Source organism: Bos indicus, chromosome 27 (genome assembly GCF_029378745.1).
Source record: "Bos indicus isolate NIAB-ARS_2022 breed Sahiwal x Tharparkar chromosome 27, NIAB-ARS_B.indTharparkar_mat_pri_1.0, whole genome shotgun sequence".
NCBI lineage: Eukaryota > Metazoa > Chordata > Mammalia > Artiodactyla > Bovidae > Bos > Bos indicus.
The window spans coordinates 31,381,014-31,403,058 of NC_091786.1; the positions used below are offsets into that span (position 1 = coordinate 31,381,014).

The 22,045-nt window shown below is 43.4% G+C and overlaps 1 protein-coding gene across 3 annotated transcripts in view; it reads left to right on the forward strand.

Moving 5' to 3' along the window:
- UNC5D (unc-5 netrin receptor D) overlaps positions 1-22,045 on the forward strand; it is a 644,487-nt gene that overhangs the window by 579,836 nt on the left and 42,606 nt on the right. For all 3 annotated transcript variants that reach the window (XM_070781382.1, XM_070781384.1, XM_070781383.1), the window contains 2 exons: positions 17,195-17,363; positions 19,283-19,510. In XM_070781382.1, coding sequence (XP_070637483.1) covers positions 17,195-17,363; positions 19,283-19,510 — 397 coding nt within the window. The remainder of the gene's footprint in view (positions 1-17,194; positions 17,364-19,282; positions 19,511-22,045) is intronic.

The window sequence follows — 22,045 nt, forward strand, 5'->3', positions numbered from 1 at the left end:
GCACCTCCCAGGACTGCTGCAGCCAGAGCCCCTGTCCCCACCGCAGGCCGCTGCTGACCCGTGCCTCCGCAGCAGACTCTGAAACACTCGCAGGCAGGTCTGGCTCCGTCTCTTGTGGGGTCACTGCTCCTTTCCCTGGGTCCTGGCGTGCACAAGGTTTTGTTTGCACGCTTCAAGCATTTCTGGTGGGTATGAGATTTGATTTTAAATACAGTTGCACCCATCCTACCATCTTGTTGGGGCTTCTCCTTTCCCCTTGGGATATCTTTTTTTGGTGGGATCCAACATTCTCCTTTCCATGGTTGTTCAGCAGCTAGTTGCGATTTTGGTCTTCTCACAGGAGATGAGTGCACATCCTACTCCAACATCTTCCCTTCGTATGATCATCTCTAGGTCCATCCATGTGACACATGGTAAGATTTCATTCCTTTTTGCGGCTGAGTAATATTCCATTGTATATATGTGCCACATACTCTCTATCCATCTGTCTGTCGGAGGACACTTAAGTTGCTTCTGTGTCTTGGCTACTGTACATAGTGCTGCTAGGAACACTGGGGAGCAGGTATCAAATCTTGCGCTGCCACCCCACCCCCCACTTTAAAGTCACTTTGATGCCAAAATATTGCCTTAAGCAGCTTCCTTCCAATTCTACCCCAGGCCTAGGCATAGACAGGATTAGGTTTTATGCACTGCTTCACTCACAAAATAGAGAATGCTTCCTGATGTCACAGGAGCTAGAGTAGCCTCACAGAAAGGCAATGGCATGAACTTGGATCTGCCAGAAGTATTTGCAGGTGAGAGGCCCTTGGGATTCTCCTGACACAAGGATATTTAAGCAGCTAAGCCAATGCCGAACACAGCCTCCTTTATCAAGTAGGCTGCTTTGGAGGGCAGGAAACCAGCAATGATCACTTTTGACAAGCTTGTCTGTTTTCCCAAACTTTAATTCACAAGAATTAGGGTCTTTTCTTTCTAACATTTTTTCAGGAGCTTTTTTTTGTGTGTGTGGGGGCGTGGATTTTTCATCTTCTCTAAGAAAGTTTTGATAACTTTTATGAAATAAGGGTGTTTAATAGAACAACCCTATGACCCAGCAATCTCACTCCTAGGCATATATCCAGAGAAAACCATAATTCGAAAAGATACACGCACCTTAATGTTCACTACAGCACTACTTACAATAGCCAAGAAATGGAAGCAGCCTAGATGCCCACCAGCAGAGGAGTTGATAAAGAATACGTGGTGCATATATACAATGAAATGGAACGTATACTCAGCTATTGAAAAACGAAATAATGCCATTTGCTGCAACAGGGATGGACCCGAGATGATCGTAGTTAGTGAAGTCAAACAAATATATAAACCCACTTACATGTGGCATCACCAAAAAGGTACAAATGAATTTATTCATAAAACAGAAATAGAGTCAAAGATGTAAAAAACAACCTTATGGTTACTGGGGGAAGGAGGGGAGGCTACAGTGGGAGATGGGGATTGACATGTACACTGTACTGTATATACATAGACAGCTAATAAGGACTTACTGGAACAAACAGGGAACTCTGCTCAGTCCTTTGTAATGACCTGTAGGGAAAAGAATCTAGAGAATGGATATAGTTTGTGTGTAGATGATTCACTCTGCTGTACACCTGAAACTAATACAACATTGTAAATCAACTATGCTCCAGTCAATTCTTTTTTAAAACATAAAGGTTTTTAAATAAAGGTATTTTTAAAAATCAGTTATTTCAGAGCTTTCCCCACATATATACAGAAAATGATGTAGCACCGTCAGCTCACTACCCTGTCCCAGCTCGCATTTTGCACCCCTCCCCATCCCATGGGCTTCCCTGTGGCTCAGCTGGTAAAGAATCCACCTGCAGTGTGGGAGACCTGGGTTCAATCCCTGGGTTGGGAAGATCCCCTGGAGAAGGGAAAGGCTACCCACTCCAGTATTCTGGCCTGGAGAATTCCAGGGACTGTATAGTCTATGGGATGGCAAAGAGTTGGACACAACTGAGTGACTTTCACTTTCACTTTTTTCCCCGTCCCATGGTTGGTAAGTAGAGAAATGGACCAGAGCCTTACTATATGGAGCTTTCTTCTGAGAAGCAATAAAATAAAATCAAAGGCAAACATTCATTTCATTTTTCCAATTACACCGTCATGTGGATGCTGACCAAATGCTTAGACTAGAGTTAGAACTGTAAATAATCTTCCTGAAGGATTTACAAAAGGATACATATTTGGAGTTAGGGCTCACCCCAGGTGGAATATTTTCTCTCAGATGGTATGGTCTTCCCACTGGTACCTCTTGGAGTGAGGATTGGGAAGGGAGAAATGGTGGTATTAGGAAATATTAACTTTGCGGGGAATGCCTTGATAATGGTGCAATAGCTTTGATAGCAAAACATGAAATAAGACCAAATGTAAGACGGGGAAGAAAGTAGGTCTGGATGGAATAAAGCAGACAATTCCTTTTTAGTAATAACTCACAATTCAGCACTGCAGTGTAGCTGCTTCTGCACAATGGCTTCATGTAGCTTTTTCTCCAGAGTTGCCAGAACAACACACACAAAAACAAAATTATAAACAATGACTTGATCACATTGCAAGCCTAATAGAGGATACAAGCACTCAGAAATGTCCTTAGGCTGTTTGGAAGGACGTCATTTCTAGAAGACTAAACAGAAAACACAGATATGTATGGCCATTTAACTTGTAAAAATGGTGCTAATGAAATGGATCTGTTTCTAGTAAACTATTCTTTATGTCAAAGCAGACATTTGAGGCCATTTTAAAACCACTCATGCAAGTAAAATATGAAACTGCATACGCTTTTCCTGGGGCATCTGATTTCACAGAAGCTAAGAAACCCCTATCATCAGACTACTGCAATTAGCGTAGTGGTCCCAGTCAAAACCTTACCTCTTGAGTGCAAGGTAAGAGCACCTGTCTTTGGCTCTACCCTAACACCAGGTGACTGGTTAGGACATTACTGCAGAGATAAAGTGTCAGTCACTCCGTCGTGTCTGACTCTCTGCGACCCCATGGACTGTAGCCCACCAGGCTCCTCTGTCCATGGGGATTCTCCAGGCAAAATACTGGAGTGGGTTGAAATGCCTGTCTCCAGGGGATCTTCCCAATCCAGGGATCAAACCCAGATCTCCCACATTGCAGGCAGCTTCTTTACCATCTGAGCCACCAAGGAAGCCATTGAACACTAGGAACTTGTGTTTCTGCAAATATCCATGAGTGTGTACACAAGTGTGTGCATGGGTGCTGGGGTGGGGGGGAGTGTGGAATTTTGAATCCAATCTAAGATTATAGTTTTTAAATGAACAAAAATCAGCCCCCAAAACAATTTTAAAAATTCAATTTCCTGAAAAGGTATAGAATTAAATATCTTCAAGCGACCATGGACAGTTCCATTAAGCACAACTGTTAGAATGACTGCTAGGACAACCAGAACCACTTAATACCACAATAGATGAAACCCAGTAACTCAAATGAATGATATTTTGCTACATGTGGTGACAGAGACACACAAATTTAACCAGGAGTGAAGGGATGAATCGTGTGGAAAGGCTCAGGGTAGGTGCCAGAGAGGAAGTGACAACTGACTTCAAAGCTGAGTAAAAAGCATTCCAGGGAATAGAATGTGCAACGGCACAGAGGTATATTCAGCATCACTTATTTTGGAACTAAGCAAATCAGAACAAAATAAGAAAAGTAGAGTGATAAGGAATGAGGCTGAAAAAATAAAAGATTTGACCATGTACAATATTGTTTGTTGACTAGGAAACTGAAACATACCTGGTGGGTAGGGATGGATGAGGCTTACTTACACGTGGTGTGTTTTATCTCCTGCTTCATCTCCACTGCCACTTCCCACATTCAAGTATTTATTATTCCAGTATCCTTCTGAGTACAGTAAAAAGATGTCTCATTTTGCCTAGTGCAGATATTAATAGTCCTCCTTTTCACACTCAGAATCTCTCAATTTGGACAATAAATGATAGTCACTCTACTTTTGAGTGTCCTCGTCTCTAGTTGTGAACGTTTAAAATCCTTTCTCTAATCCCCACATTGCTCCCAATGGGCAGTTTTGAGAGAGAGAGAGACTTGGGGAAGAGGAACTCAGCAAGATCCAGCGTGTGTGAATGTGTATGTGGGGGTTAATGTGGAATGAAGGGGATGAAGGACTTTAAGATAATTCACAGAATTCTAGCTTGGGAACTGACGATTAATTAGAAGAGAGAGGTTTGCCAGCTGAAGTCACCTGAGAGTTTGTGATAACAGTTGCTTTGGGAGCGACTCTGGATTTTTTTCTGGAACAAATACAGCTCTTTCCCTTATAAGAAAAGAGGTAGGAAGAAAATTGATTACAGAATAAATAAATAAAAATTATATGTATACTCACACAAAAAAAGATAACTGCTGAATTGAAATCCTATGTCACTTGTTTGGGCTTCCCTGGTGGCTCAGCAGTAAAGAATCTGCTTTCAATGCAGAAAACACAGGAGAGGTGGGTTCGATCCCCGGCTCGGGAAGATCCTGTGGAGAAGGGAATGGCAACCCACTCCAGTATTCTTGCCGGGAGAATGCCATGGTCAGAGGAGTCTGACAGGCTGCAGTCTACGGGGTCGCAGAGTCGAACATGACTGAAGCGACTTAGCGTGCATGCCTGCATGTCACTCATTTGGTTGGAGCATGGGACAACAATGCTACTCCCAGCAAAGTATTATGATACTGGATGCAGACTGGGTCTGCGTGCCTCACGCACAGCGGAATCTTCTGCTTTCATTCTCTTTCCTTCCTAGCTAGGTAAGAATCTTCCAACCCTGAAGTAAACGAATGCCATACATAACATGTCAGGAAAGTAGTACAGACGTGGGCATTAACATTACATGAAAATTGAAGAATTATTAAAAATGAGATGACATAGCTGCGTGAGAACCACAAAGGACCCAGAAGCCGAGTTCCAGGCCCCTTTGCCACATCCAGCGTGTGCAGCTTTGAGCAAGTCATTTTCTTTCTCCAAACCTCAATCTGTAAATTTTGTGTATTATTAACTGAATTCCAGGATTTGGATGAGGACAGTAGAGTGACTTTAAGTATGACAAGTCCTGTGCAAATTACATGCTACATTTTGTCTATCCATTTTTTCTTAATTAAAAAGATGGAAAGGCACATGGAATTTGCTTGAGCTCTGTCTCAGTGATATTGAGTCCTTCCCTTTTAACTGCTAGTGCATTCCGAGACTCAGAGGAAAGTTCAGTTCAAGTGACATCAAACATAGGAAGTGTTCACTCTAAAATCAAGAGCCTTGTCTTAAGACTAGAGTTGCCATATGATCCACAGTCACACTCCTAGGCATATACCCAGATGAAACTGTAATTCAAAATGATACATTCACCCCTGTGTTCACGGCAGCACTACATTCAATGGCCAAGACGTGGCAGCATCCTAAATGTCCAACAACAGAGGCATGGATAAACAAAACGTGGTCCACACGGACACGCGAGGAATGTTAGTCAGTCATAAAAGGCAACAAAATAATGCCGTTGGCAGCAACATGGATGCAACTAGCAATTATACTAAGGGAAGTCAGACAGAAAGACAAATACCATATGGTATCACTTACATGTAGCATCAAAAATATGACACATATGCACCTATCTGCAAAACAAACAGACTCGTAGAAAACAGACCTGTGGTTGCCAAGGCAGAGGGGTGTAGAGAGGGGAAGGACTGGGAGTTTGGGAATGGTAGATGCAAACTATGATGCAGAGGAGGGATAAATAACAAGGGCTTACTGTATAGCACAGGGAGCTATATTCAATCTTCTGGTATAAGCTAATGGAAGAGAATCTCAAAACATAAAAAATGTTTAAATAAAAATTGAAATAAAGAGCCTTGTGATAAAAGACACCCTGCATCAATTCTTTCATCTGCTTCTGTTTCTGATAACACTCTGGCCTCTTGCTTGATACTTTAGAGGTATACTCTGTGGGTCCAAACAAGGGGTTCTGGGTGGGCTGGCGTTTAGATGAGATCAGTGTCCAGTCACCCTGGGGCAGGTGCTTATGCCAACTTGAGTAGGCTTTGTCCCTGTCCACTCTGCCAGCCTTTCCTTGCTGGAGAGTGATGGATATAAATGAACGACACTGTTTACTGGTCAGTCACGGATTTGAATTTGGTTTGCTGCTTTGAGTTTTCAACATTTCTATTGGAATAATCACACTGATGGCATCTAGCTATCCCTTTGAGGAGATGTGGCGTTAATGAACTCTGTAACAGCCATAGGGACCCATTGAGGAGGGGAGGTGCTCCGAAACAGCAAACAAAATTGCCTCCTGTGCTCCAGAGAGGGGAGTAAATTGCTACCACTTGGGAAGCACATCAATTCCTCCAGGCTGCCAGGGCCATGTGGTGTCATAAAAGGGGCAATTTATCAAATGGTACCTTAATGGCTTAGAAGGGTTAATGCACCTTGAGCCAAAGTCTTTTCTACCATGAAATCACAATGGTTTCTTCACAGAGTCATTTAGGTTAGAATATAATGCCATTAACCCCAAAATGAGGTGGAGAAGAGAAAAATATGAAAGAAAGTGGGAAAGAAAAGGGGGGTTCTCACGTTGTCATCTTATGATTGCTCTTTTTGGAAAAGAGAACTTCCCCGTACCGCGCTCCTTACTCATCCCCTCCACCTCACATCCCCTTGGTCCACACACAAACTGCATGCGTGAAAATTGCCATCATTTTAATCAAAGTGCATTCGAAGCCCACAGGAGCTCACAATGTGAAGTGATTAGAATGGTCCAGAGGACTCTCTTAATTAAAGATGCCATTGACAAGATAACAATGGTCTGTGAATATGGTTAATAGGTCTGAATGGAAGGGGCACCTTAATTCAGTAAGAGGAAAGTCACTGGTTTGTGAGTTTGATTGTGCATTGTAAAGGAACAGCACATACTGTAATTATTTTTATTTGTATGTGCCGTCTCTTTTATTGCTCATGCTGGAAGTAGAAATAACCTATCCTATTAAGATATTTAATATATATCATCCTTTCCATTTCACTTGGTTATAGCTTAATAAATATGCCAGGAGAAGATGCCAACCCACACTGGGGCTGCCCTCGTGCTTACTAAAGCAAGCCCTTTGAAAACCGGCATGATCAACCGCCTCCCTCCCTTGGTTACAGTCTTTAAGGCAAACCATAACAACTTCCTAGGACCCCATAAAGTTAGAGGCAGATAGGGAGCTTCACTCTGCGCGTGAACTTCTGCAGCTGAAGCATGAAGATAACCAAAGGTCAGCCGACCCCCTCAAAGATTGTGTGGTGTCTGGGAGACGGCAGTGGACAGGAGGCAGCAGCAGAGGGGTCTTGAGGTCCTAAATTTGAAGTGGACAAGCCATGAAAAGCCAGTGGTAGACAGAAGAATGGCACCCCAAAGACATCCACACCCTCATCCCTGGCACCTTACATGGCAAAAGGGACCTGGCAGATGGGATGAAAGGTTAAGGACATGGAGAAAGAGAGATCATCTGGATTATGCAGTCAGCCCACAGAAGGATCCTTCTAAGAGGAGACAGGAGTGTCTATCAGATAATGAGATTTGAGGATATCACAGGTCTCACTGATGGAAGCAGGGGTTTGCACCCAAAGAATGCCAGCAACCTTTAGAAGCTGGGAGAGGCCAGGAAACAGATTCTTCTCCAGAACCTCGAGCAGGAATACTGCCCCGCTGACACCTTCATTTTAGCTCCCTGGGACTTTTGTCTACATAACTGTAACATAAATTTGTGTTGTTTTGATCCAGTAAGTCTATGAAAGTTTAGTGGCTCAGTCATGTCCTGCTCTGTGACCTCAGGGACTGTAGCAGCCCACCAGGCTCCTCTATCCATGGAATTCTCCAGGCAAGGATGCTGGAGTAGGTACCTATTCTCTTCTCCAGGGAATCTTTCTGACCCAGGGATAGAACCCCGGTCTCTCGCATTGCAAGCAAATTCTTTACCATCTGAGCCTCCAGGGAAGGTAAGATCCAGAAAGCCTATGGAACAGCAATAATAGGAAACCAACACAAGCATCTGTTGTGGCCACACTACACTCTCCAAAGTTCTGTTTTCCTTTCTCCAGTGTCTGTGAATACCATCTTGGCAATTCACATGCCAACATTACACCTTCGAGGTTCAGGTTTTGGAGACCACATCCCAGAGAACATCTGTCTCTTCTACTGCTGGTACCCCCACCACTAACAGGAGATTCTGATCCCAGCTCTGTCACAAGGGGGTGTGACTTCGGCCCTGTCCCTCCACCCCGTGCCACACCCTCCTGTCTCCTTGATGGTGTTGACCTGATTACTCCTGTGTCCTGTCCCTGCCCCCACCCAAATGAAGTGCTTCTCTGACACCGGATTCAGGTTCCTCCAGAGAAGGCTGTTTTCCCCATCCAGAACAGCAATGAGTAAACAACTTAGCAGATAATAAAACCTGTCATAGCAGCATACCACCTAGATCCACTCTTCTCCCCTCTCTGGTTCACTTTAAAGCACTCTCCCTAAGCCATCATTATTCCGCTTCTCCTAGTAAACAAAGCTAAACACCGACACTGCATGAAAGATGAGGTTTAAATTGTGTCTAGGAACTGGTGGTTTACACATGATTTGTGATTCCTTTAGTATATTAATTGGTAAACACCCAATGAATGTGTACATAAACTAAAGCCGCTGAACATATGCAGACAGTTGAATCTCTCAGTGGGGTGTTGCTCACATTTCAGCAAAGTCAAATCCTCATTCCAGCCTGTGTGTAACTGCTCCCCCAACCCCAAATCCCATGTGCCAACTCCCCACCCATGATCCTATTTCAGATAATACCAAGTGGGTGACACCGATCTTTAAGCCTTTTAATAGTAAAGCCATATGCTTCCATCCTCTGTAAACGGTGCCCGTTGCTTGTTGTAATCCACTGTTCTAACTGCTCCTCTCCTGCCCCACCTAATGGCGTAGAATGGTGTGAAGAGCTGTAACATTCGTTCCAGTGACTGCTCATCAACACCCCAACCGGGCAGCCTTCTGTACTAACACATGTACTATTTAGAGAAAGGCGATGTAGGAACTGACCCTGTGCATTTGCATTTTTCAGCCGTAGTGGTGGTTGGTGGTGGTTTAGTCACTAAGTCGTGTCCGACTCTTGTGACCCCATGGACTGTAGCCTGCCAGGCTCCTCTGTCCATGGGATTCTCCAGGCAAGAATACACGAGTGGGTTGCCATTTCCTCCTCCAAAGCCTTCATAGTGAGCATTTCAACTTGACCAGCATCTAAGTTCCATTTCAGAAGCCTACTTGATCTGTATCTAACAGACCACTCCACCCCCACTGTGTAAGGCATGGCTTCAGATGCTTTCTCAGGAATCACTCATGTTTTCAAGAACCACACTTTTCTCAAACAGTAGTACCTAGCTAATGTGCATGCAGAAGGTCCAAATGAAAAATACAAGTTCTTGGTCCCTATCTCAGAAATACTGAATCAGAATCATGGGTGGTGTCCAGGAATATAATTTTAAACAAGCTAGCCAAGGAATTTGAACCACATTACAGTTTTACAGCTACTTAAAGACTGAAAGAGGAGTCTACTGTGATAAAGAGATTTTGTTCAACTTATTTTTTCTTCTATTCTGCCCTTACTTACCTATCCTCCCTTTCTAGAAGTCTGTTTTGTTAAATCATATTTACAGGACTTCCCTGGTGGTCCAGTGGTTAAGAATCCAGCTGCCAATGCAGGGGACATGGGTTTGATCCCTGGTCTGGGAAGATTCCACGAGCCATGAAGCAGCTAAACCCATGCACTACAACTCCTGAATTCACACTCTAGCACCCAAGAGCCTCAACTACTGAGCTCCAAGACTAGAACCCGTGCTCTGCAACAAGAGAAGCCACCGCAATGAGAAGCTTGTGCGCCACAACAGAGAGTAGCTCCCACTCGCTCCAAACAGAGAAAGCCACGTGCAGTACTGAAGACCCAGCACGTGCGTGCTCAGTCACTTCAGTCGTGTTTGACTCTTTGCGACCCCATGGACTTTAGCCCGCCAGGCTCCTCTGTCCATGGAATTCTCCAGGCAAGAGTACTGGAGTGAGTTGCCATTTCCTTCTCCGGAGGATGTTCCCGAACCAGGGCTTGAACCCAAGTCTCCTGCTTTGCAGGCAGATTCTTTACCACTGAGCCACCAGGGAAGCCCCAAGACCCAGCACAGCCATAAATAAATAAATCTTTAAAAAATAAATCCTATTTACAGAGCAGTTGTTGGTTAGTTGCTCAGTCATGTTTGACTCAGCGACCCTATGGACTGTAGCCCACCAGGCTCCTCTGTCCATGGAATTCTCCAGGCAAGAATACTGGAGTGGGTTGCCATGCCCTTCTCCAGGGGATCTTCACCACCCTGGAATTGAACCTCGGTCTGCCGCATTGCAGGCAGATTCTTACCGTCTGAGCCATCAGGGAAGCCCACTGGAGTTGAGTCCCCCAGGAGACCTAGTCACACTATTGGGGTTGACTGATGTGCCACGCTGGCTTTCTAAAGGGCCTGTATCTCTGGGAGATCCTGAGATGGTGTTTCCTACTGATCTCAAAGATTTGGTCAGAGCTATGTAGTGATGCACGCATCAGACTCGAGTAAGACAAGAGAAATCATAAACCTCAAACCGTGATTTTTATCCATGGCGATGTTAGCACTGTTGATCAGTGTGAGGATTTCAGGGAAAAGAGAAAAAGAATAATAACAGTTAAAACTCTGTATCATCTCAGGTAGAAAAGTGTAGGAGGCTGGAGCCAGCTAAGTATAGCTTTCATCTATCAGCTTTTTATGTCTGTTCCATTAAAATATGATTTAATTATGGATCGACCCAGGGTCTGGCATAGTAAAACTATCATTACCTTCCTACCTGCATTCCTGAGTGATGCTCGGGTAAAGGTGATCAAAAACCTACATTCATCTGTAATGTAGACCATAAGGAGGAAAGGAGAGAGTGATGATTACCAAGCACAGCATGGCAGATGACAACAACAGTCAAAACCATGTCTTTAAAAATGGAGCTGAGTGTTTTGTTTGAAAAGAGTGACACACTGCAAGCCTAGAATCGGGTCAAGAGATGTTGAAAGCAAAAGCCAAATGTGCCCAGATGCAGCTCCAGACCTGCCATGGGCATGCCGCCTTGCAACTGACCTTCACCGTGACCTTCTGTTGACCTTGGTGGGCAGATGATACTGCAGAATGTGAGTCCCCACGTGGCAAGGTCTGGACCACAACCTTGCCACCACCAAGTTCAGAACCATCACATTCTGTGCAGTTGTCAGCGACCCTAGTGATTTCATTGTAGGAATTCTGAACCTGAGCCCCTCTTCATTAGGATCTTTTTGTTTTGTCAGAATTTCACATTTAAGGAAAAGCTGCAAGGATAGTACAGGTGACTCCTGAACGACATGGCTTTGAACTCGATGGGTTCACTTTTCAGTAGTCAGTAATTACAAGCTGTGTGTGGTTGGATCCACAGGTGTGGAGCCACAGCTACGGAGAATCGCGGAAGTTGAAGGACAGCCATAAGTTATGCATGGGTTTTTGACTTAGCAGAGCGTGTTGGTGCCCATACACTCCCGTGTGGTCAAGGGTCCTCTGTATAGAGTTCCCAACCTTCCCACGCCCGGATTCACAAACGTTAACATTTTAGTATGTGTTCTGTGTTCTGCTGTTTCTCTCTCCGTGTGTGTAAATACTGGGTTAGCCAAAAAGTTTGTTCCAATTTTTCCATGTTAGAGGCAAACTTTTGGCCAACCCAATAAAATACACGCACACACACACAGTTTTTAACCATTGTGAATAAGATATTCCTTTGCCTCCAGATACTTCATTGTGTGTATCCTAAACACAAATTGTTACATGACCAAAGCAAATTATTAAAATCAGGAAATTAACATAGATACAATACTATTATTTACCTCACAGACTTTATTCATATATCACCTGTTATCCAAATAATGTCCTTTATGGCAATGAAAATTCAGGTCCATTCACTACATTCTGTTATCATGCACTTTTTTGGTCTCTTTTAATCTAGTGCAGTTTCTAAGTCTGTTGCTAGTTCATTATGTTGACCGTTTTCAAGAGTGCAGATCAGCTAGTTTGTGAATATCCCTCAAGTTGGGCTGATATTTGTTTAATAAATTCTTATGCTTAGTGTCAGTATAAGTATTATTGTCAGGAATGTTACAGAAGTGATGCTTGAGTTCCTTTTGCTTTTTCATATCAAGAAGTATGTTCTGAAAATTAATCCCTTTACTGGCAAGATTAACTGAGAACTTGGGCTAGATGGTGTCTACCAAGGTTCTCAAGTATAAAGTCATGTCGCTCCTTTGTAATTAATAAGTACCATGTGGAAAGATACTTTGAAGCCATGCAAATCGTCTATTATTCTTCAGACTTTCACCAGAGTATAGAGCATCCTATTCCTAATCCTTAACTGAGTCAGTTATTAATATGGTTAGTTGTCAAATGATGACTTTCTCCACTTATTAGTTGGCTTCTTATTGTATGGACTTCCCTGGTGGCTCAGGTGGTAAAGAACCTGCCTGCAGTGCAGGTCTGGGTTCAATCCCTGTGTTGGGAAGTATCCCCTGGAGAAGGGAATGGCTTTCCACTCCGGTATTCTTGCCTGGAGAATTCCACAGACAGAGGAGCCTGGCGGGCTATGACTGAGCGACTAACACAATGTGGTTGTTTGCTTCCGTATGGAAGAGTTTTTCCCTTCCCATTCATTCATTCATTTATATCTGTATCTTTCCTGATTCCTTATTTTATTCAATGGGTTATCATCCTTTACTACCATTATTCACTGTGATGCTCAAAATGTCCCATGCTTGGTCACTGGAAACCACTGGTTCCTATGTTTTCTTCATAAGTATTTTGAGCGCTTGTGGCCTATATTGGGAACTGGGCAGGGGTACCACAATAAAATAAAAATAAATTAATAGTGCAGTGCATTGGAAGGCAATGAGTGTAAAATAAAAGAAAAACAAAGATCAGCTAGCATTCAGGGTAAGAATGTTGCAGTGACATTGTTCAGGCATGACTGGGGAAATGCCTTGTTATTGAAGGAAAGGGAGCAAAGGTCTGTGGGGCATGAGAGAGCTAGTTGTGGGGACATCTGAAGGAAGATTCCAGAGCAGGAGAAATAGCAACACTTCCATAAGTTGGGGGAAGAGGGCGAGATGTTGGCATTTTCAGTGGGATTCCTCTGACTGCTGAGTTGAGAAGTGACCGTGATGGAAACACGAAAGCACTGCCAAGGTGCCTTCAATTCCCATAGTACTCATCCTAAGGCAGTGGAAATCCCCTTAAAGCATGTGTGTTGTGATAAGGGCAATCTATTGAATAAATTTTGGAGTAGGAAACAGCAACCCACATCAGTATTCTTGCCAGGAAAGTCCAATGGACATAGGAGCCTGATGGTCTACAGTCCATGGGGTTGCAAAGAGTCGGACACAACTGAGCGTGCACACATTGAATAAAGTAGCCACCCAAAAGCACAGTTGCTGTAGAAATAAGACTCATAAAAAGGCAGGAGAGATGGGAGTTGAGGATTGAGAAGCAGAACCCTCACGCATGGAGCACATACTAGGTGCTTTTTAAGTTTTACTTCTTTTCACTCCAGAACAATCTTAGAGTATATTCCCTTTTTATTTGACCACACTGCACATCATGCAGGATCTTAAGTTCTCTGACCAGGGATAAAACCCACAACCTTTGCATTGGAAGCGCAGTCTTAACCACTGAACTCCCAGGGAAGTCCTCGAGTAGATGGTACATGTTATGGGAGGCAAGTGAGGCTCCACAGGGCTTTCCCTTCTACCACCCTGTCTGGTTTTCTTGACACAGAAAAGGTCAGTGGAGGGACGTGGTGTCAGAGACAGTGCCATGAAGCACACAGAAAGGACACAATAAAGTTCCTTTCCCCTACTTCTGTGTTCTCTACGGCTCCTCTGCTACTCTTGCTTCTCTCCCTGTTAACTCACCCGGGTTAGCCATGTGGGGCTTTCTGTCTTGCCAGACTCCCAGACAAGAGGCCCCGTACCCTTTACTAACACCCTCTCCTGCCATGTATATTTATTTGGGGGCTGGGGACATCAAAGCTAAACAGATGGCAAAATTTTCCCCAGAACTCTCAGCTGCACTGCCAGAGCAGAAATTTGAATTCACAACCATGTTTCTATACAGTTGATCAATAAAGCCACCTGCTTACACAGACCTGGCTCTTAAATTATGGATCTTTTTATATCAGCATTCATAAACATGTACAGCATATATATGGAGAAAAGGCAGGGGCTGGTAACAAAATGAAAAAATTAAATAGCAAACATCTCATACAACCAGACTTTTCATACACGAGTGATGCACAGAGAAGCTGTTCATATTATGGTCCAGAAAATCACTGCTGTTATTAGTTCCCAGTTACTGGTAGCTCACAGCAATTTTAGAAGAATGTGTTGCCCTTTTTTTAACCCCTAGCAAGAGCATGAATACTTCCCTGGTGTATGTAATACTGGATTGGCTGAAAAGTTCATGGGGTTTCCCATAACATACCCAAACGGACTTTGCTGAACTCAATATGATGTAGGCAAACTTAAATGCCATCTACACATGCCTTACAAATCTTCAGTTTTGCCCAGTTATGAGCTTCTTCCCTCAGTCCTGTTACCCCCAGATGTCCTAGGTCTGTATCCATGACTCTACTTGGATGACATTTTTTCCTGCATCTTCTTTGGGACAGAGGACCAGCCATCTCCTAGCACCAACAGAGAAACACAGTGCATCTGGCCACAGGGCTCAGGAGCTCCAGAAATCAGAAATCTGGGCTGACTTTGCCTCCATCTCTTTGGCTGACTGCTCTGTGACCTTATGTTGTTAATACCTGTGCACACAGGTGTGTGGAGCGCTTTAATTAATATTTGTAAATCTCCCTGATTGCCCCAGATAGAAGGTGGCAGAAAAGGGCAAATCATTATTAATCACAGCGGGAAAAAAAAATGGAGAGATTAAGTTTTGTTCCTTCACCAGAGACAGACCTACACACACGGACACTGTTTTCACAGTAGGAGGATTAGACAGAAGTCTTATTTTCTTTGCGCTTCTGGAAATGTCCAATGTCTGCTTAATGCGAAGTCCCATTCCAGGTCCCACCTAGGTTTCTACGTGCACCCTCTCCAACTCCTAATGCTGTTTTAAGTTATTACCGAAAGGCGCCTTCTATTCACGAGTGTGAGAGTTCATCTAATGAGCTGCTTTCAGTTCATTTGGCATTAAATAATTCCCCCAATTCCCATATGTTTGAACAATATGTTCAACAAGGGGGAATGCTTGTCTGAAAGCTATTAAAGTTCTTTTAGGAGCTTGTCCTCGGTCACTCATATGCACGCCAGCTATCCCTGTCTGTAGGATGCAGGCAGCAATTACCCGGAAAACGTTCTAATGGCCGCTGGCAGGCATCCATGCGCAGACTGCCGCCTCGTGCTGGCTAGAGCCCTCACTGGAAATTCACATTTGAGTCAAACCTCGAGTAGAGCATTCTAGGCTGTTCACAGAACATTACTGATTACTAATACCTGAGTTTCCAGACCCACCCACCACCTCCCCCCGACCCCAACTTGGCCTGCCCTACTTAGAGATGTAAATGCATAAAAGGCATATTTTCCGTTTTGCCTATGCTTTGTCTGGAAAGGAAGAGCTGATAAATTTGGTTGCTTACGAGGAAGGCTGACTTTGGGAAATGCAGCTTCTTGGAGAGGGAGGAAGACCCTGTGATCATACTCAAGTCTGCTTTAGGTACAGGAGATAGGAGATGCTCCTCCTTGCTTATCTGCCTTGACTTTTGTTGCAGCAGCAAATTATAGGTAATGAGCTAAAGGGTGACCGTGACTGACCAGAGAGGGAAACAAGCAGTGTCAACACAAGCAATTCAGAAATTAACATGTTAGATGTGCTCGTGGAAAACCTGCTTGTTAATACAAGACCACAGAAAAGGTAGTATCTTTTAGTACTAACTTCATCCTGCTCTTTTGATCAGAGATGACATTCTTCAATGCCCTTCCTCGGTGAGATGAGAGAAAGCGTAGGCAATAATACCAATCCTAGCTCTCATGTCACACTATTCATCTGAGAATCCTGAATTGCTTTACAGACTATATTCTGAATCAGTGTATTTCTTACAAGTGAAAATACCAAAAAAAAAAAAAAATCAACTAGCTTTTTCTAAAACACATAGCAGTTAGGGAAAATGGGTAGACTTCTGGGTTCTCATTGATTGCTATGCTATAACCCACCCCATCTTACTGTTTAGGGACAGAGATTAAAAACAAAAGCCATAAAAACGGAACAGGGAGGCATTCAGTCAGGTGGTATTATTCCCTTTTAGTCAAATTTCTTTGATCTGTTTCATGGCTCTGCCTTTTTGTTGTAAATTATTCACAATGCAGGAAAATCTGAACACCAGGTTCAGGCAGAATGATTTTAAATTTATAGCTAAAATAGGAAAATATGAAAGATATATATTTATGTATTTGATTATGCAGTTTATAACTGTCTACTGTGCCATCACTATAAAACTTGTGTATTTGCACATTGGCAGAAAATAAATGTTTTTGAAACCAGAAGAGACGTTCAATCTGTATTCATTTGAAGTGTTGCTTTGTTTACAAAAGTAATTTGTTTTGCTGCTGACTAGCATTAAACGTATTTGTAGGAGGAGTTGTTGGGATTACCAGATTGGTCATTTCTATGACAGCTTTGGCTTTGGTCATTGATAGTATCACCAACGAGAATGAGGATTCAACAGCTGGTGTGTGACATGCCAGCCAGGTCTTTTCTTTCTACTGTTCTGCCCTGTCTTTCTGAAGAAGCATTTGTCATTTTGTTTTTCAAAACCTAGATATGAAATCTAGGCTTACCCTTAGTCTGTATGCTTGAGTGGTTCAAGATAGATGTCTGTAGTCCTGACCAAGTACCCTCCAGAAGGTGGTGTTCCCCAGGAGGGTGTCCCAGAAAGGGTTTTGCTACTAAGCCCTGTAACTGAATTCTCATCCAGGTATGCCCCTCACTCCTTTACATGTTTCTCTCTTTTATTCTTTCCCAACCGTACAGCCTCCAGTCAGATGGATCCGAGGTGCTCCTGAGTCCGGAAGTCACCTGCGGTCCCCCTGACATGATTGTCACCACTCCCTTTGCCCTGACCATCCCACACTGTGCGGACGTCAGCTCTGAGCACTGGAACATCCATTTAAAGAAGAGGACCCAGCAGGGCAAGTGGGAGGTGAGACCCAAGAGCCTTCCTTAAAAACAAACAAACAAAAACGGCTGTAGGGAGTTTGGAATGGACATGTACACACTGCTATATTTAAAATGGATACCCAACAAGGACCTACTGTATAGCACAGGGAACTCTGCTCAGTGTTATATGTCAGCCTGGATGGGAGGGGAGTCTGGGGGAGCAAGGATACATGGATATGTATGGCTGACTCCCTTCACTGTCCACCTAAAACTATCACAATAGTGTTAATCGGCTGTACTCCACTATAAAATAAAAAGCTTCAAAAAAAAAAACACAGGGTTTAGGTTCCACCTGTGGAATGGAATTAACTTTACCTTCTGTTCACACAAGTCAGCTGTGAAATTGGTGAGCGTTTGCTTGTTTTCCAGGGGGTTGGCGGCCAGTATTACGACATCCTCAAGGTGTTGGCTAGTCGTGTGTGTGTCATGTGTGTGATAATGGGGAAAAGAAGCCAGAGAGGATATGAAGCTTTTTCCTTTGATTTTGGAATACAGTTGTAATCACCCCTACAGGCATGTACCCTGTGCACCTGCCTTTCGTAAGTGAGACTGTGGCTCCTGCCTTGGTTCCCAGGCCATTTCTCTGTCCCAGCTGACTCTCCTTGTGGCCTCTGTGGGAATTAGGGAAGAGGCCCAGGGTAAGCCAGCTGTATTCATAAAAGGAGTCACCATCTGTTTTTGCCAAAATAGGGGTTGTAACAAATTTATATGGAAGTATTCAGGAACAGAGTAGCTGCTAGGTAGATGTGGCTGAATGAATGAACGCATTGAAAATCATTCTGTCTTTCCCTGTGTATGTGAAAGCATGTAAGAAACAGCACAAGGAGAGAAGAAAAGAGACAAACTGAGAATCCACAAGAGAAAAGTCAGGACAAGAGAGCCGGTCACAGCGAAGAAAGATTGCAGGGGGCTGGCTATTTTAAGTGAAACCTGGTTTATCTGTCTGATGGGGATTCCTTTGAGGTCTGTCTGGGGTCAGTTTGCCTGAAGGCAGATGAATTATCTTGTTGGAACACAATGACCTGTTCCAGCTAGCCCTGGGATCTTACCTCCCAGGAGATGCTTCAGGAGAAGGAAGTAAAGGGAAAATCAGGTTTCTTGAGGAGAAGAAAATTCCCAGCTGCTTCAGTGGATTAGTTACCCTGCCCAGCTCTGTCTTGAAACTCTTCTTTGTTGAAAATGCATTCTGCTATTTATTCAGTTGTGATACAACCATAGGGGAATTTCCAGGGGTGTGAGGTTCCATAGGTTTTATAAAGGGGCCGGATTTGGGGCTCTTTTTCATTACATCTTGCTTTGCCTTGATTTTTACCACATTAGTTTTTCTTCCCAGCACTTCCTCACAGTCATTTACATCCAGACGGTGTTAGATTTACCCACTATCAAATCGGTCACACATACCTTAGCAGGGAGGGTGAGATACTCTGATACATCTTATTCAAACCATTTATTGGATGGTCCCTCATGCGTGGTTTTGATGCAGTGAAAAGAAGATAAAATATTTGAAAGAAAATAAACATTACCTTAAGGATATTGGAAGAGGTTTTCAGAAATAGACCTTTATAAAAAAAACATAAAAGTTTGCTCATTGATGTTAAGGTTCAAGGATGTTTTTGTTTTGTTTTTTAATTTGGCCTTGGACAAATTAACCAACAATTGTAGAGCTTTGAAAGTGATGTTTGTTATAACCTACTAAATCGAATTCCTACTCTACACTGAATATAGCTGTTCCTTCAGCTCCTGATGTCAGCAGTTATTTTGATAAAAGAAAAACATTTAACACCAAGAAAATGAGTTCAATAAAAATATTCTGAAAAAAAGATGTTATGTCCTTGCAAAGTGACGGTTAAATCACATTGTGTTTCCCAAGCTGAGAGAATTCAAGACGCCTTTTCCCAACAGGAAGTGATGTCGGTGGAGGATGAATCCACATCCTGCTACTGCCTGTTGGACCCTTTTGCATGTCACGTGCTCCTAGACAGCTTTGGGACTTATGCCCTCACCGGGGAACCCATCACAGACTGTGCCGTGAAGCAGCTCAAGGTGGCAGTTTTTGGCTGCATGTCCTGTAACTCTCTGGACTACAACTTGAGGGTCTACTGTGTGGACAACACCCCTTGGGCATTTCAGGTCAGCCTTTTCTCTAGTTCCTCTTGTGGTATCATGGGAACATGGGGTTTCCTAAAGATTGGTGTCAATAGCGAATCTGATTGCGGAGGGCGGGTCTGGACGATGAGCCCACATCACTGGCTCAGTGGGGATACCCATCTCGAAACAAGAGCTGTGTTACCGTGTGCCCATTGATGTGCTGAAGGTACGATGGGGTACTTGGCACTCAAGAAGAGAGGAGGGATAAACCAATACACCACACTGTGTGCTAAATGAGAAAACTGACTCGAAGGATAGTCATAATTCAGGAAGCAGAGGCCCAGTCACGAGAGAGACGTCTTTGAGGATCCTTGGGGAACCTTCTTGGAGAAATGAGATCTGAGACCTAAAGAGGAAGGGATGCCATGTCCAGAGAGGAGACTGGCGTGAACCACAGGAACCAGAGTTATTTGATGTGCAGCTGAGCAATGAGACAAGTGGTTGGATCACCTGAAGGTCATAGTTCGGGGACAATTATAAATCATTCCTCTCAGTAGGTAGTCCCATGACATCCTGAACACACAGTCTGTTCATTTTTAGGTTTATTAGGGCAGAGATGGTTCCTTTCCATTTTTGCTCCTTTTAATCACATATGATCCTTTTTGAATTAGCACCTCTCAAAGAGTACAGGTTTATTAATAGCAGCAAAAATAATGCAGAAGTGCCTGTGTAAGCTCTGCCCATATATAAATAGCATAACTCTCCTGATGCACCTCATCCCGGGTCCCAGCTATTCCAGTTCTGAATCATTAAGCCCATTATGCTTTCCCTCAGTAACTAGCTTTTAAGACACTGAGCTGGAAATCTCACGTTTACCAGTGGAAGAGATAAGATGACTTGAATCCTGAACATAAGCCAGTAGAGGTGACACAGTGCCAGCTTATGTGCCCACATTTTCCCCATCTCTTAAGTAGCACAGGCCATTATAAAGGGCACGCTTCGGTATCTGACTGTTCACAACAGAGCTTTATCATGAGGGGTGCCATTTAGTCCAGAACATCAGTGTAAGCAGTTAAACCTCAACCTATGAATGACATCTTAAACTCTTCCTCTCCTTTTGAGACCCTGTAGTAAGAGGATTTCTCCAAGATAAAAATACCTAACGGACATTGAATAATCAAAAATCGACTGACATGTGATATCACTTCTATGTGTAATCTAAAAACATGACGCAAATGACCTCATCAACGAAACAGAAACAGACAAGGGAACAGACTTGAAGCTGCTGGGGGGCGGCAGGGGAGAGATCGGGAGTTTGGGCTTAGCGGACGCACACTATTGTATATAGGATGGATAAACAACAAGGTCTGCCTGAATGGCACAGGCAGCTGTATTCCATATCCTGTGATAAACCACAGTAGAAAGTGAATATCAGTCAGTCGTGTCCGACTCTTTGTGACCCCATGGACTGTATAGTCCATGGAATTCTCCAAGCCAGAATACTGGAGTGGGTAGCCTTTCCCTTCTCCAGGGGATCATCCCAACTCTGGGATCGAACCCATTGCAGGCGGATTCTTTATCAACTGAGCCACCAGGGAAGCCCAAGAATACTGGAGTAGGTAGCCTAAAACCACAATAGGGAAGACTATAAAAAAGAATGTATCTATGCATGTATCTGAAGAACTATGCAGTAAGCAGAAATGAACCCAACGTTTTAAATCAACTACACTTCAAACAGAAAATTAACTGAGGTTACTGCAACCACTGAATAGTTGTAAAATGTGCCGTACACTAGTTGGTTGTTTAGTAACTCAGGCAGATTTTGAAATCTCAGTAAACGTGGAGGGCTGGGGTGGATTTCCGATCTCCTGTGTCATATGGGTTACCCCCTGCTAACTAGGATTACCCTGAGGATCTGTTCATCACAACCACCTTGGAATTAAGACCTCATAACGGGTTTGAATTTTGCTTTGAATAATGTATATACCAGCACTGCTAATGTATATACCAGCAAGTTAGACATTTGCCCAAGGAATTTCTAAGTGACTTGCAGATAATGTATTTTCATTCCTACTGATTGCTACCAGATTCTAGAATAGCTCAGCTGTTCACAGATGAATTGCCGTGGGAATCATGAAAATGAAGCTCAAACCACAGCTTTTCAAACCACTATCCATTCCTGTGGGTAGCAGATCCTTTTTAATCAGTGCTTGAAAAACTGGCATGCTCCTGCTAATTGAATATAAATGTCTTTATTTCATCGAGAGAGACTTCCCAAAATTCTTTAATTTTGCTGTAGAGAAATGTTTTCCAGTGGAGATACCTCTGGCCTGTTTGCCGGAATCTATTTACCTCCAGTGATTCCTTCTCTCTCCTATTATGTCAAATAAACCTGATTTTAGAGTTGAGTTGGGTTGTACTTGTTATTGACAGGATGTATGTGACAGCTGTCATGAGCAGCAAAGGCCATGCTTCTCCCCTGGGGTTCTGAGAGATCACCAGGCTTGGCTGAATAACTTTTCTGGCCTGAATCTGGAAAGAGTAAAACATAACTCGTAGCTTTTCTGAACACAACCA